Source organism: Alnus glutinosa, chromosome 1 (assembly GCF_958979055.1).
Source record: "Alnus glutinosa chromosome 1, dhAlnGlut1.1, whole genome shotgun sequence".
Classification (NCBI taxonomy): domain Eukaryota; kingdom Viridiplantae; phylum Streptophyta; class Magnoliopsida; order Fagales; family Betulaceae; genus Alnus; species Alnus glutinosa.
Genome location: NC_084886.1, coordinates 44,568,997 through 44,583,584, shown reverse-complemented (window position 1 = coordinate 44,583,584; position 14,588 = coordinate 44,568,997). Strand labels below are relative to the sequence as shown.

Sequence of the window (14,588 nt, the reverse complement as noted above, 5' to 3'; positions counted from 1 at the left end):
AGTCTCACTTAGACTCCACCCGATATGGGATTGACTTTTGGCATGTCACATCTTTTCTCATGCATACAAAATCAGGCGGAAGAATTTAATAAAGGGGTGTTACAAGCCTCATTTGTTCCGAGCAAGTGGCCCTGCATCGTAGGTTATCCGAAGCAAATGGGCTCTACGGTCTCTCCTCTCTTGGGCTGCCCGGATATGTGTTATTCAAGCAGCCCAATAACAAGAGATCTTGATGCAGCAAGTAAATGGTAGGGTACAGTACAAAATGAAAAATACATTAACATTGCACACATTCATGAGAACATGTATTTGAAGACATTGCTCCTTAATTGCAACAAAATCCTAACAACATATATTTCATGATTAATTCAGATGTCTGTGTTCAACATTTGAAAAAACAGTGGCATTTGCTCCGAATCATCCCTGTGCAGGTTCCACAATGGGCATCCTCAGACTCCCTGCATTTGGTGTCACAATGCTCAGAATTTCTACATGCACCATGCCATGTGATACTTGGTACTTCACAATATGCGGTAGAAGTCCCACATCCAAGAAGAGCCGTAGCTATTTCTGTATTGTATATGGAACATCTTAGAAACAAAAGGGATATTAATTGAATTACCTAAAAACATATTCTATTAGAATACCACAGGATATTTCTAATGAGCTACGTACAGATCTTAATCATTTTTTTTTATTGTCTGAATTGCCCCTATGGAGCTCAATCACCTGTCCAAACATGTCTCGGGCAGCAGGTGGGCCCCATAAGAACTCTTTCACATTTACTATCCGAATTGCTAGCAATGCAGACAACAAATTGCTGAAAATCCGGATCTTGTTTTTAGTGACGCCAAATAAAAAAAACTCTTACTGATTTTTATGGCAAGAATTGCTATAATTCGTCCTTAAATCGCAGTAGTGATGAGATAAGAATAGCAATAAGGTTAAAGGGAAGCTATTATTTAACATGCTATATAATTACAGTAGAAAAGAAATTGCAGGCATGAACTCACCCACACTAGTAAGAAGGACGGGGACAATGAAGACTACAAAGTAGACAACTCTAGCCATGTTTTTTGTTCTAATTATGCCAAACAAGAAAGAGTTGTACTGATATTTATAGCATAAATTGTCATGTTTCATCCTTAATTAAATCATTCTAGCCAAAGGAATAGGAGTGTAAAGTCAAATTAAGCAAGCTAGATATTGAATAACATGCCCCCATTCTCTCTAAAACTAAAATGTTAACGACAAAAATTTTCTCCAAACTGGGTTGGAGGAATCTCCTTTAACCCAGTCTCTAAAGATGCTATGTATCTTTTGGTATGTGAAAAATGCGTATTCTTTTAATACCATATGTTTAAGGGGTACATAACATTTTTTGAGACGGTAGGAGAAAAACAAAAGGTTTGAGTCGGATTATTCAAGCTCTTTTGTTTCTACCATTGTACTTTACATTGAAATACTTTTTTTTCAAGACCAAATTGAGTCTTCCATATGGTTTTTTATTCATCCAAAAAAAACCTTTTCGATGTTTTTTTGGTTGATTGTTTGTTCGCATAAGTGAAAGGGCACTTTTTGGTATTACTCTAAGATCACCTTCTTTTTTTTTTTCTATTATTAAATAAACGTAAGGTTGGAAAATTCCACGTGCTGAATTTTCGGAGTGGGTAAAATAGTACCATGAATTATAGGGTAACGAACGACATATCTTCGACGGACAAGAATCCAACGAATTTGAGGAGATCCGGTTAGTTTTATTTGAATGGCAAAATTATCCTTTCAAATGTGAACTAATTGGATCCCCTCCAGATCATTTGAACTGGAGAGAATCTAAATACATCTTCGATGTGATACAAGCAAAGCAAAATACCTCTCTCCTCGATGATGATGGCCGGCCAGTATATTATGATTGTCCATAGGAACATAATTTTAATTGTTTTATTCTAAATGAATTGAAATTTTGGTTGTATCACATTTTGCTACTTGATATAAAATATTTTTTAAATGCCTTAAAGTTGCAATATAATTTGTTGATTGAAATCTAAAGTCACCTTGTGAGTTTGACTAAAGATAAGAGTTGCAATTAGAGTCACTAACTTTGTAGTGTTTTATCAAGATATATAGGCATTTTACGAATAAAAATATAATCTCTTGATTTATTATAGTAGACTCTTGATTTTTGGGTGTTACTACATGTGTAAGAGATATTTGGTTTAACTGTTTGTAGTTGATCATGTGATATGTTGATATTGTTAAAGTATTGATTAAGTGATTAAATTTACATCTTTTCATCAGCTGAAACTTTTGAGATAAGTGGTGATTTAATATAGTATCTGAGCAGAAATCTTATTTCTTAGTATGAATAGGATCATAAATGCATGGCTAACCCACGCCCAATTTGTGCGAGGGAGAAATATAGCAGCATTTAATGCTAGACGGCGCCCTAAGTTGGCAGCCAGCCCATCCATTTGCTCATGTGGAGTAACGTTTCGCAAGACTAACAAGTGCATAATGGCCTTGTTTGCCAAGCATCGGAACATTACACAGTAATGAGGGATACTGTTCATGTCCTTTTTTTCTTTTCTTTTTTTCACTTTTTCATATTTTCTAATATCAATCAACATCAAAACATTCCTATTTTTTTCACTTTTTATATCACATCAATAATTTTTTATTACTATTCAAATAAAAAAATTCACTACAATACAAATTTTTTTCACTTTTTTATACAAAATCTTTTTTATTTTATATCACATCATCATTTTTTACTAGTTTCAAAATTAATAACCCACTACTCTGTTCTTTACACGTCTTTGCCAAAGAAGCTCAATTATGCAATAACCATTGTAACAAAAAAAAAAAAAAAAAAACTATATATATATACAAAAATGATAGGAATAGTACAGAGTGAATACATAAACATTACATGCATATATACATATACATACATATATATACATGTTTATATATATATATATATATATATATATATATATATATATATATATATATACATACATTAGATGTCTGTAGGTGTTCAACATTTGAAGAGGCAGAAGCATTTGGTCCGAATCATCCCCGCACATATTCCACAGTAGGCATCCTCAAACTTCTTGCATTTGGTGTCACAATGTGCAGAATTTCTACATGCACCATGCCATGTGGTACTTTCCACTTCACAATAATTATCGGTAGACATCCCACATCCAAGAAGAGCCATAGCTATTTCTGTATTATATATGGAACATCTTAGAAACAAAAGGGATAGTAATTAAATTACCTAAAAACATATTAAAATTCAACCTTAATCCGATTCATTTAGTTAAACTGATCAGACCCATTAATCATAACCTGCTAATTTCGTGTTAGGTTCACACCACGGGTCGTGTAAAAAATTGTCAGCTCTTATGTCGCGTGTCAGGCTTGAATCATTTCGAGACATAAGTATAAGATTATATAGGTTAATCCAACCCCATCTATTTAATTAAATGGGTTAGGCCATCAACCTTAAATCCGTTAATTTCATATTGAGTTCATGTCAAGTTTACAAGTTTTGTAAAAAATTATCAGTGTTAATAATTTGTGAATCAACTTACCTGCATTTGGAACATATTAGGATCTTCTCCGCTTCAAGGAACTGGAAAATATCCAGTCCCTTACAATGCAAGGGTATTTTTGTCCAAATAATGTGAAAAGATAAAAATACCCCTGCATTATAAGAGACTGGATATAGAACTAAAGAGGATCCGTTTCCATTTAAAACAAGGAGGGAGATAGATAATAAATAGTACAGAGAAGAAAAAAATAGCTATAAATCGTCCTTAAATCACAGCAGTGATGAGATGCTATTATTTAACATGAATATATTTACAGTTGAAAGAAGTAATTGGAGGCATGAACTCACCCACATTTGTAAGAAGGATGGGGACAATGAAGACCAAAAAGTAGAGAACTCTAGCCATTGTTTTTTGCTCTAATGCCAAACAAGAAACAGTGTTACTGATATTTATAGCATAAATTGCTATGTTTCATCCTTAATTAAATCATAATTACCAAATGACTTTGGCTAGTTACATAACATCGGTGGAACATTTAAGAATAAAAAATTAATCCTTTAATTAAATCATATGAGCGAAAGGCCATAGGAATGTAAAGTCAAATAGGGTCGTCATTGAGCCGAGTATTGAATGTTTAAGCTTGGTAGAGTTTATACGAATCAAGTCAAGTTTATACGAATTCGGCTCGTTTAATAACTAAGCTTAAATTTTATTCAAGCTCAAATCACTTATTAAATAAACCGAATTCGAAATCGAGTTTATACTGGTTGAGCTCGAGTTGTTTACCAACAACTCGGTTCATTTCTAGCCTTACTCATTATTATAAGGGATAAATACCCCATTGGTACCTGAGTTTTACGTGTTTTTAAATTTAGTACCTCAATTTTGTTTAGTATCATAGGTGGTACCTGAATTAAGGGTAAAAACCCATTTGGTACCTCTGTTAGATTTTCCGTCCAAATTTTAACGCCTCGCCACGTGTCAACCTCAGCGGTTGACACGTGGCACTACATAAAAAAAAAATTAAAAATTAAAAATTAAAATATTTAGAAAATGATTAAAAATAATAAAATTTTAAAAAAAAAATTAAAAAAAGAAAAAAGAAGAGGGGTGGCTGAGCCACCCCCTTGGCCGGTCTGGCCGGTCTGGGGTGGCCGAACCACCCCATAGGGGGTGGTTCGGCCACCCCACAGTTGAAAAAAAAAAAAAAAAAAAAAAAATTTTGAAGGGTTTTGGCCCTAGGGGGTGGCCGAACCACCCCCTAGGGCCACGGGGGTGGTTCGGCCACCCCCAAGGGCCAAAACCCTTCAAAAAAAAATTGAGGGTTGGCCCTTGGGGGTGGCCGAACCACCCCCTAGGGCCACGGGGGTGGTTCGGCCACCCCCTAGGGCCAAAACCCTTCAAAAGTTTTTTTTTTTTTTTTTTTTCAACTGTGGGGTGGCCGATGGGGTGGTTCGGCCACCCCAGACCGGTCAGACCGGCCAAGGGGGTGGCTCAGCCACTCCTCTTCTTTTTTCTTTTTTTAATTTTTTTTTAAAAAATTTTATTATTTTTAATCATTTTCTAAAGATTTTAATTTTTAATTTTTAATTTTTTTTTATGTAGTGCCACGTGTCAACCTCAGCGGTTGACACGTGGCGAGGCGTTAAAATTTGGACGGAAAATCTAACAGAGGTACCAAATGGGTTTTTACCCTTAATTCAGGTACCACCTATGATACTAAACAAAACTGAGGTACTAAATTTAAAAACACGTAAAACTCAGGTACCAATGGGGTATTTATCCCTATTATATAACATGCTAATGGCAATTTAAAAAATAGTAATGATATATACCACATTTTTATCTCACAATGCTGACGTGATAGTTTTAATCAACCCTTGATTTTCTTTTTCTTTTTTAACAAGAACTGATCTATGAGTTTGTTGGAATTGCCACGTCAACATTATGATATAGTTCTAGGATAAAAATGTAGTTTCTAGCATTACTCTTAAAAAAAAGGTTCAAGAAATCATAACGATGACGTCACAGTGTACGTAAAAAAATATATATTAAGAGTTGGCTTTATCCGACAATCTTGATGCAACAGTCATAACTAACTATTCGATCAATCTTTGTTAAAAAAAAAAAAAAAAAAAAAATCTAATTGGTTAAGACTGTCAATTCAGCATTGTGGAATAAAAACGTGGTATATAGCATTATTCTTTTGCTAAATTCCTTGAATCTGATAAAACTAGGCAAAGAGAATATTTAAAAAAAGAAGAGAGAGAGAGAGAGAGAGAAAAGGAGAGGTTTCCTTGAATTTTTTACATTTGGATAAGTGTTCCCTTGAATCACTTGCGCAACCCTACAATTTTTTTTATTCATCGAAATAACCCTTTCGATATTTTGAGGGTAGATAGTTCATTTGCATGAAATTGCATCAGTGGAAGGGCATTTTTTACTATCACCTTAAGGTCACTTTTTTCTTTTCTTTTCTTTTCTTTTTTTATTAAAAAAAAAAATGAAGAAGAAGAAGAAGAAAGAAAGAAGAAGAAGACATTCATATCTTGTTGGCATGACAATTGACTTCTCCGTTCTAATGATTTGCCGAAATTTTGAAGTGTAAAATAATATCTGTGGGGGGGAAACGTTTGGGGTATGCATGAAGCCACACAAATAAAGCTTCAAGCAAAAGGAATTATATATAATAATACGAGGAATTACACTTATCCCCTTTAAATTAACTGACCATTTGTAGGTAGCCCCAAAACTACCATTTTTTTTTTTTAACAATAAACTATCTTTATAAATATAAGACCCTAAGGTCAAAAAAATTAGGGTAGTAAAGATTCCCTAAAAACTATGTCACAGACTTCAAGTGGAGTTTCCTCCAACCATATTTATGAATCCCTTACATGAAACACAGTCACCTTTGCTAGAGCATGAGCAACAGAATTTGCCTCAATTTTCACATGAATTACACAAGTGGAACAAAGGGAGTTCAATTCTAATTTCTGACAATGTTATCCTTTTAAATTTATTTTCAATCAACATCTTTCATTAGTGTCTGGCATTGTTAGAGAATATATTGATACCGTATATTACGGTACTCTCCACATATTATAGGATTTGATTTAATCCTCATTAATTGTAATTGATTATAATCAAATCAGATTTGAATACATTCAATTCTGATTTGATTATATTATCTTTACATACCATTTTGTATTCTCTCTATATCCATATAAAGAGGGATTATTTGTATTGTAAATTAATTAAGCAATAAGAGCATAATGTAACCTTAGGGCTTTATCCTGTGCCAAGAGAAGCCTTAATGTTCGTTTTCAATCTCTATTTCTTTCAATTTTTTACAATATTTTGTCATGATATTTCCCAGCTCCTACGCTGAATGGGAGCCACACTACATCACTATGTTTTACCTCATTTGTTTTCCAAAAAAAATTGTTGAGATGTTTCGAAATTAGATTCTAATTTGGCTTTTTTATATTTATCCTCCACTAATAGTCTAAAGTGTGGACAAGTAAACAACCAACCCTATAATGTTATGCTCCATTTGTTTCGATGTAAAATAATTTTTAGGGGTAATTACATTTTTTTCTCATTAACTACCAGTCATTGTCAACATGCACCCATGAACTGACACATCGACCAAAAGAGAGCATCCAACTACCAACTTTACACATTTTGCCCCATTCCATCAAGGAATTCTGTTAACTTGAACGGAATATTCCATTTTTAGGCGTTAATTTTGGTTTAAAGACCAAAATGCCCTCCAACAGTAATTAATAAAAAATATTAAAATTAATATGTTCAAAAAAGTTGAGGGCATTTATGTCTTTTTACGAATTAAACTGACGGAAGGGGGCAAAGTGTGTAAAGTTGGTAGTTGGATGCTCTCTTTTGGTCGAGGTGTCAGTTCATGGGAGCATGTTGACAATGGCTGGTAGTTGATGGGGGAAAAAGGTAATTACCCCTAATTTTTATTCGTAAAATATTTTTGGAAATTATTTTTTAGAAAAAATATTTTCATTTAAAACTTTTTCCGGTGTTTCGCGCATATGGAAAATCACAAATATTTTTTATATTTTAATTCAATCATATTAACTTATAAAAATCAATTTTTATTCACAACATAAAAAATATTAATGTAAAATAATATAAAAATCATCGATAACGAAATTCCGTCACTAATCAGCAGGTTTCCGGCCACTTTCACCAGATTCCGACTAATGTTGCTGGATTCCGGTGATTAATGTCGGAATCTAAACAGTTTCATTAGAATCTGGGTTGGAATCGACGATAAATATCGGAATCCGAACCGTTCTAGCCAGATACCGGCCAAAAGGCTAGATTCCAGCCAGAACGGTTGGAATCCAGCACAGAACGGTCGTATCTTGGCCAGCTGGCCGAAATCCATCCGTTCTGGTCGCTGGAATTTGGGTTGACTGAATTCCAGTGAAGGTAGCCGGAATCCGGTGACAGGACCGAACATTGTCGAATTCCGGCACTAGCCAAATTCAAATGATGGTCGACTGCTTGAACGCGAAGGTCAATTGCGTCGTTTAAAAGAAGATTGAATGCATCTGTCGTTTGGGGAAAATGATTTACGCTTTTAAAAAGTGTAAATCATTTTTCGAAATTTATTAAGCATTTTTTGTCAAACGGAAATAATTTTCTAATTGACTATTATTTTCTCCTCCACCATACACCGGAAAATGTCAAAATCATTTTTTAGAAACTATTTTATGCCGAAACAAACGGAACATTAATATGAATAACTAAACAATAACTAAACACACATGGTGGACCTAGCAAGGAATAGGGGTGGCTCACCCTAGTTTTTTTTTTTTAAAACCAAAAAAAAAAAAAATTGTTTTCTTTTTAAATAAATATTAAATTTTTAAATAATATTAATAGAACATATAAGAAATGTGGCAATTGCTGATTAGTTTGATGTACATATAAGACATGTGGCAATTAAATCGCTCCCTTTATTCTCAAAATTAATTCAGAGATCTATGTAATTGGCTTAATTTATAAATAGCTTCTCAAAGTCAAATTTCGTTAAAAATTTTACAAATTCTGTTAGGCGCCACGTTAGAACCAGTAAAATAGCGACACGTGTCGATCATAATAAAAAAATAAATATATTAAAAATATAAATAAATATTACTTAATTTTTTAAAAAAAAAAATTGAAGAGATAAAATGGGTGGTTGCCGGTTGGGTAGCCACCCCTAGATGACTTTGGGGGTGGCCGTGCGCCACCCATGGTCACCTCTAGCGGTGGCGTGCGGCCACCCCCAAAGGGGTTACTAACCAGTCACTCCTTTTTTTTTTTTTTTTTTTATTTTTTAAAAAATAATTATAATTTTTTAAGTTTTATTTATTTATATTTTTAATATATTTATATAATTTTTTATTATGAATGACACGTGTCACTATTTTATTGGTATTATACGGTGCCTAACAGAATCTGTCACAATTTTTAATGGAATTAAACTATATAGAGCGATTTGTAAATTAAACTAATTATAGAATTCTCTGAATTAATTTTAATATCAGGAAGAACGATTTGTAATTAGGCCAACTATATATACCAATAGTACAATTTTACTTTTCACTTTTAACTTGTCAGTGACATAGGAAATAATATTTTATTAATTCACTCGAAGGGACAATACTTGCTCTTCCACTGCCACTGAGAGATCGAAGCCAATGGTGAAGACGAGAAGAAGCCGGGGCTTTCCAACGCCTCTCAATCCAAAAGCATTACCCAAACCGATTACCCCAACCTCCACCACCAAAATCGTCTCCTCTTCTCTCTACAAATCTGTACATATTTTACCCTTCTTTCTTCCTTTCTTTCTTTTCTTTTTTTTTTTTTTTTTTGGCTTAAATTTGATAATTTTTGTGCAGGTGTCACTGCATGATTGGTGGCTGGTGAAGGCTCCCGACGGGAAGGGTTTAGCTGTAGGAGGGTTTGCTTCGTTAGAGTAAGAGGCTTTCCGTCTTTACACATCCTTTTTATTTTTGCCTTAGTTTTGCTTCCTTTTGTGATACGTGGAGAAATTTGTATAGTTCTTGAAGCAAATATCAAGAAATTAATAGAAATGAGGTGAACCCAAAAAGGGTATTTGGAGGTTGTTTATGTTGTTGTTTAAGTTCCAGTCACAATGAGGACTTTTATCAAGAAGAAAAAAATAAAGCTCACATTTTGCACCCTTTTTAGAATTTTGCTGTGCCTTGGCATAAATGTTGGTTAATCAGGTTTAGTTGCTCAATTAATGTCATTCTTTGAGGTTGTTGTATAGATGATCCGTTGTTTTTTCTTAAATTATGTGGGTTCCTTCACAGGAGACTAGGAGTAAGATTTTTTTGCTCTGCTGCAATTTTCAAGAGACACGATGCCACCACTCTTGAGACAACGGATGGCACCAACATCACAATCATTGGTTTCATAAATAGGTCTCGGTCGCTTCAAAATGGTTTTCCATCTGAGGTATGTGTTTTCGTGTCTCATTTATACTTTCAGTGTAGCTCGGAGCGCCTTACGCTTTTAATGATATCTCTATTACTTAAAAGTATGTGTTTCCTTTTTGTTTAGTTGTCTCATTTAATTCCAATAGAGTTCGCTTCTACATTAGCTGCATGATAACATTTTGGGTGTTATATTTGGTTGAGGAATGAGCTTGACTCAAGTGAGCTAAGCCTTCTTGAAAACTACTTGGTGTTGTGTGATGGGCTGGTATCATGATAGGAACTGGTCCCTTAGAGTTAGAAGCCTAATCAACTTCGCTTGGGTGAAGCATCCAATCCACGTGATCATTATCCCTTCTAGAGTCCGCATGCTTATCATCATTTCTGGTGGCAGCTCATGCGCAGATCTTTATCATTTAGTAGATGGGTAGTTAGATAATTATGTTATCTTATCTTTCTGTTGGGTATACTACATTGTTCAAGTCTATGAGTCATATAAGTCTATGTTGGGTAGACTACTTGTTCAAATCTAGTAGTCACATAAGTCAGTTTATCAAGTCTACGCAAGTCAGGTTAGTTAGTTTATTATTATTAGTAGGAGTCTATTATTTCTAATAGATTAGTTTGAGTGGATATTATCACCACTTGGTTGAGTCGTAGTAGGAAATGTTCCGGGCTGTGGTTCAATCCTACGATGTTATGTTATCTATTTAAAGAATGGGAGTCATGAATAAATATTTAAAGAATGGGAGTCATGAATAAAAAGGAAGAAAAGAAATAGAGTTTTGTCTTGTGGTTTGTTTCCAACCCTAATTGGATTCACTTGGGGTCTGTCTCCAGCTATTAATTGGAGTTCATTATCAACATATATCCATTCCATTTTCACATTCCTCCATTATTCGTTCATTCCATTGGAAAGTACCTATCAATTGGTATCAGAGCATGTCGACCCAAAAGGACCAAATTGAGAAGCTTGAACTTGACTTTCAAAAGCTTGTGGAAGAGACTACAAAGAGGTTTGCAGATGTGGACAAGTCGTTGGAGAATATTGCAATTTCTATTAAGGAGGGGTTCACAAAGAACCAAGGCGAGTCATCACGTTCTCATGAGAAGGAGACTAAGGAGGAGAAGTCGGTTGCACGGGGCAGTCATAACCGTGATAACCGAGACAGTGGGCAGCACTTTCGGCCTATGAAGATGGAATTTCCGAAGCTCCATGAAGAAGATCCGATAATTTGGTTAGACCGAGTTGCTCAATTCTTTGAGTACCAGTCCACAGCTGAGGAGCAAAAAGTCACACTGGCGGCATTCTACTTGGAGAGCGAGGCAAACCAATGATGGCAATGGCTGAAAAATGTTTACCAAGCTGCAAACCCGCAGGTTACGTGGCCCCATTATGGAGAGGGAATTACTGGCTAGGTTCGGCCCAACGGAGTACGAAGACTACGACAAAGCGCTATCCCGAGTCAAACAGAAGGGAACCTTGAGAGAGTTTCAGAGCAAGGAGTTCGAAAAACTGGCTAACCGTGTGGGTAGATGGCCACAAAAAGCACTAATCGGGACGTTCTTAGGCGGGTTGAAGGCTGATATTTCAAGTGATGTTCGTAAGTTCAAGCCTCGCACACTCCGTGAGACCATTGAGTTCGCACGAATGCAGGAGGATGAGTTGACCCACTCAAAAAGGAGCCCATCATGGGAAACCAATACCACTACGACAATAAGTTCTAAAGCTCCAGGTTCTCAAACCTCTGTCAAAAAACTTTCGTGGGAGGAAATGCAGAAAATAAGGGAACAAGGATTATGTTTCAACTAAAATGAGAGGTTCACGCCGGGGCATCGTTGTGCAGTCCCACATGTTTTCATTATTGAAGCTGATCTAGACGGCGAGTTGGAGCTTGAAAATGTTGAAGAGGCGGACGGAGATGAGAGAACTCGACCTTGAGGACAAGGATCGTGTTCAAGGAGGGGCAATTGATAGGAACCGATCCCCTAGAGTTAGAAGCCTAATCAACTTCGCTTGGGTGAAGCGTCTAATCCACGTGGTCATTATCCCTTCCAGAGTCCACATGCTTATCATCATTTCTGGTGGCAGCTCATGCGTGGATCTTTATCATTTAGTAGATGGGTAGATAGATAATTATGTTATCTTATCTTTATATTGGGTAGACTACATTGTTCAAGTCTATGAGTCATATAAGTCTATGTTGGGTAGACTACTTGTTCAAGTCTAGCAGTCACATAAGTCAGTTTATCAAGTTACGTTTATCAAGTCTACGCAAGTCAGGTTAATTTGTTTATTATTATTAGCAGGAGTCTATTATTTCTAATAGATTAGTTTGAGTGGATATTATCACCACTTGGTTGAGTCTTAGTAGGAAATGTTCCGGGCTGTGGTTCAATCCTACGATGTTATGTTATCTATTTAAAGAATGGGAGTCAGGAATAAAAAGGAAGAAAAGAAATAGAGTTTTGTCTTGTGATTTGTTTCCAATCCTAATTGGATTCACTTGGGGTCTGTCTCCAGCCATTAATTGGAAGTCATTATCAACATATATCCATTCCATGTTCACATTCCTCGATTATTCGTTCATTCCATCGGAAAGTTCCTATCATATCACAGGTTTTGTATAAGTAAATGCAGAAGCATGCCGTTGAAAATGACACAGTAATTAACATGGGGAGCAATGGGGTGGTAATTTTTCTGTTCCTCATCGCGAACCATTGATTGACATTGATGTGGTGTTAGTGTAGCCCACCCTTTTTTTTTTGCTATCTTAATTAATATATACTATGGAAGCTTTCCAATTAAAAAATGTTATTTTGATTGAAGTTAAGATTCTAACTCCTGATGTTAAAAGGTATGCAATCATTTCCTGCTTGGATTTCCCTGGAACTGGGAGGAGTATGCTGTTGGTTGTTCTGGGGAAAAATCTACTAGTAGAGGCGTTCTGACAAGGATTTCTGCTTCTGACAAGTCCGACGTGTCTTTGGGTTACAATGCAGAAAAAACTTTTCCATTTTCTTTACATGATCTCCCAGTGACTAGGATACATGATCTTTTAATATCCACTTTTGAAGATCCAGATTATTGTTTGCTGACAAAGAGCATTTACAATGATATATTGGGAAAATCAATGGGGAATAGTCCAATGAAAAATATGCAATCCGGACTAAATGAGACTCCAGTTAATCAGAAGGAGACTAAGGCTGATCATAAGTACAACAACGAGGATACTTTCTTGAATTCGAGGGATATGACAACAGAAGAACATGAGAAAGCTGGCTATCACTCTGAGATGGGCATGAATGTCCTGACCACAACTATAGGTGTTTCAACAAGAAGCATGACTAGATTGAAGAATTTTAGAATGGAACAAGAAGAGAGACTTTCACCAAATTCGAACATTAAGCATAAATATAGTGATCAGACTATTTCATCAGATGCCGCTAGGAAAAGAATTGGAGGAATGGTAAAAAGAAATGCTCCAAAGGTTTATGATAAATCTGTAATCAGAAGATCAAGGAGGTTGATGAATCCAAAGAAATGATCTATAAGGCATATTCCAAACCAGCAACTGAAAAATTGTTGTCGATTTGCTTGCAAAGAATGCTACACATGCATGCGAATCACTGGGACATGTTGGTTATCAACAAAAAGAAAAGGAAAAAGAAAAAAATCACAAGTCTCAACCACATGTTGACATTTTAATACTTTTTTTTTTTTTTTTTTTTTTCATGTTAATGTTATGGTTTACTTCATATCAGCTTTTATGCTTTAGTTTAACTGGTTGGTTTTGTGCAGAAAATATTTCAACCTGCCTATTTTAATGCTTTTTTTTGTGTTTTTTTTCCCCAACAAATTTGGTCGATCGAAGATGAAAAATATTTTTCAGAAAAATGACTTCCCTGAAACCATTTCATGTCGAAACAAACGGAGCATAAATGTAAAAGCCATTTGCACGCGATTTACATGTTACTTATTGATCCACAAAGCAATTGGATTTCAATTTGTATGCTTAAGAGGATATTGAAAAACCTAATCCGTTATCCATCCAATTAGTCCTCTAATCGCTGGAGTTGGGCCCACCAGCTATAGAGATCACCGGCAAGTTCTCACTGTAAGCGCCAACAAAAGCACTGAGAATGCTCGGCCACTTTGAAAAGGGAACCAGGCAACTGCCGGCCAGACTTTGTTGCTGCCCAACCATGCCGTCGGCAGAGGATTTGGGTCAGCGTTCATTACAGCAGCAGATCATCAAGAGTGATTATTGGTTTATGTGTTGAAAATTTTGATCCTTTCTTGGCATTACTACCAAATAAAGGAAGGTGATACTTCGCTCTGTTGGGGTAGCTGTAAATTTAATGCAAACCGTTTTGTTGCCACCGACACGATTTGTAACATTAAACAAAACAAAAGGGTAAAAGCCGAAGCATCAGTCATCCTGCTTGTGTGCGCTAGAAAGAAACTGTTTCTATCTATAGTGCGAGTCACCGCATATCTCTTCCAACTTAGGGCAAAAAGTTTGGAACCTTCATGTAAAAGACC

The 14,588-nt window shown here is 35.5% G+C and overlaps 1 protein-coding gene and 1 long non-coding RNA gene across 2 annotated transcripts; one reads left to right on the top strand and one right to left on the bottom strand.

The window, feature by feature from the left end:
- Positions 1-254: 254 nt before the first annotated feature.
- LOC133858751 (uncharacterized) lies at positions 255-1,457 on the bottom strand. Its single transcript, XR_009898589.1, has 2 exons — positions 1,014-1,457; positions 255-570 (listed from the first exon to the last, which is right to left on the bottom strand). It is a non-coding gene; the product is annotated as an uncharacterized LOC133858751 (long non-coding RNA).
- Positions 1,458-9,219: 7,762 nt separating this feature from the next.
- Positions 9,220-13,794, top strand: LOC133851947 (protein EMBRYO DEFECTIVE 1674). The gene is made up of 4 exons (XM_062288586.1): positions 9,220-9,397; positions 9,482-9,558; positions 9,920-10,064; positions 12,901-13,794. The coding sequence occupies exons 1-4, from the start codon at positions 9,281-9,283 to the stop codon at positions 13,588-13,590; spliced, it is 1,029 nt and encodes a 342-aa protein (XP_062144570.1). The 5' UTR covers positions 9,220-9,280; the 3' UTR covers positions 13,591-13,794.
- The last annotated feature ends 794 nt before the right edge of the window (positions 13,795-14,588 follow it).

Excerpts from the sequence above, each read along its gene's own strand:
- LOC133851947 (XM_062288586.1), top strand. The coding sequence starts at position 9,281 with ATGGTGAAGACGAGAAGAAGCCGGGGCTTTCCAACGCCTCTCAATCCA. Across the intron at positions 9,559-9,919 it reads GGAGGGTTTGCTTCGTTAGA|GAGACTAGGAGTAAGATTTT; the intron begins GTAAGAGGCTTT and ends GTTCCTTCACAG. Across the intron at positions 10,065-12,900 it reads AAAATGGTTTTCCATCTGAG|GTATGCAATCATTTCCTGCT; the intron begins GTATGTGTTTTC and ends TGATGTTAAAAG.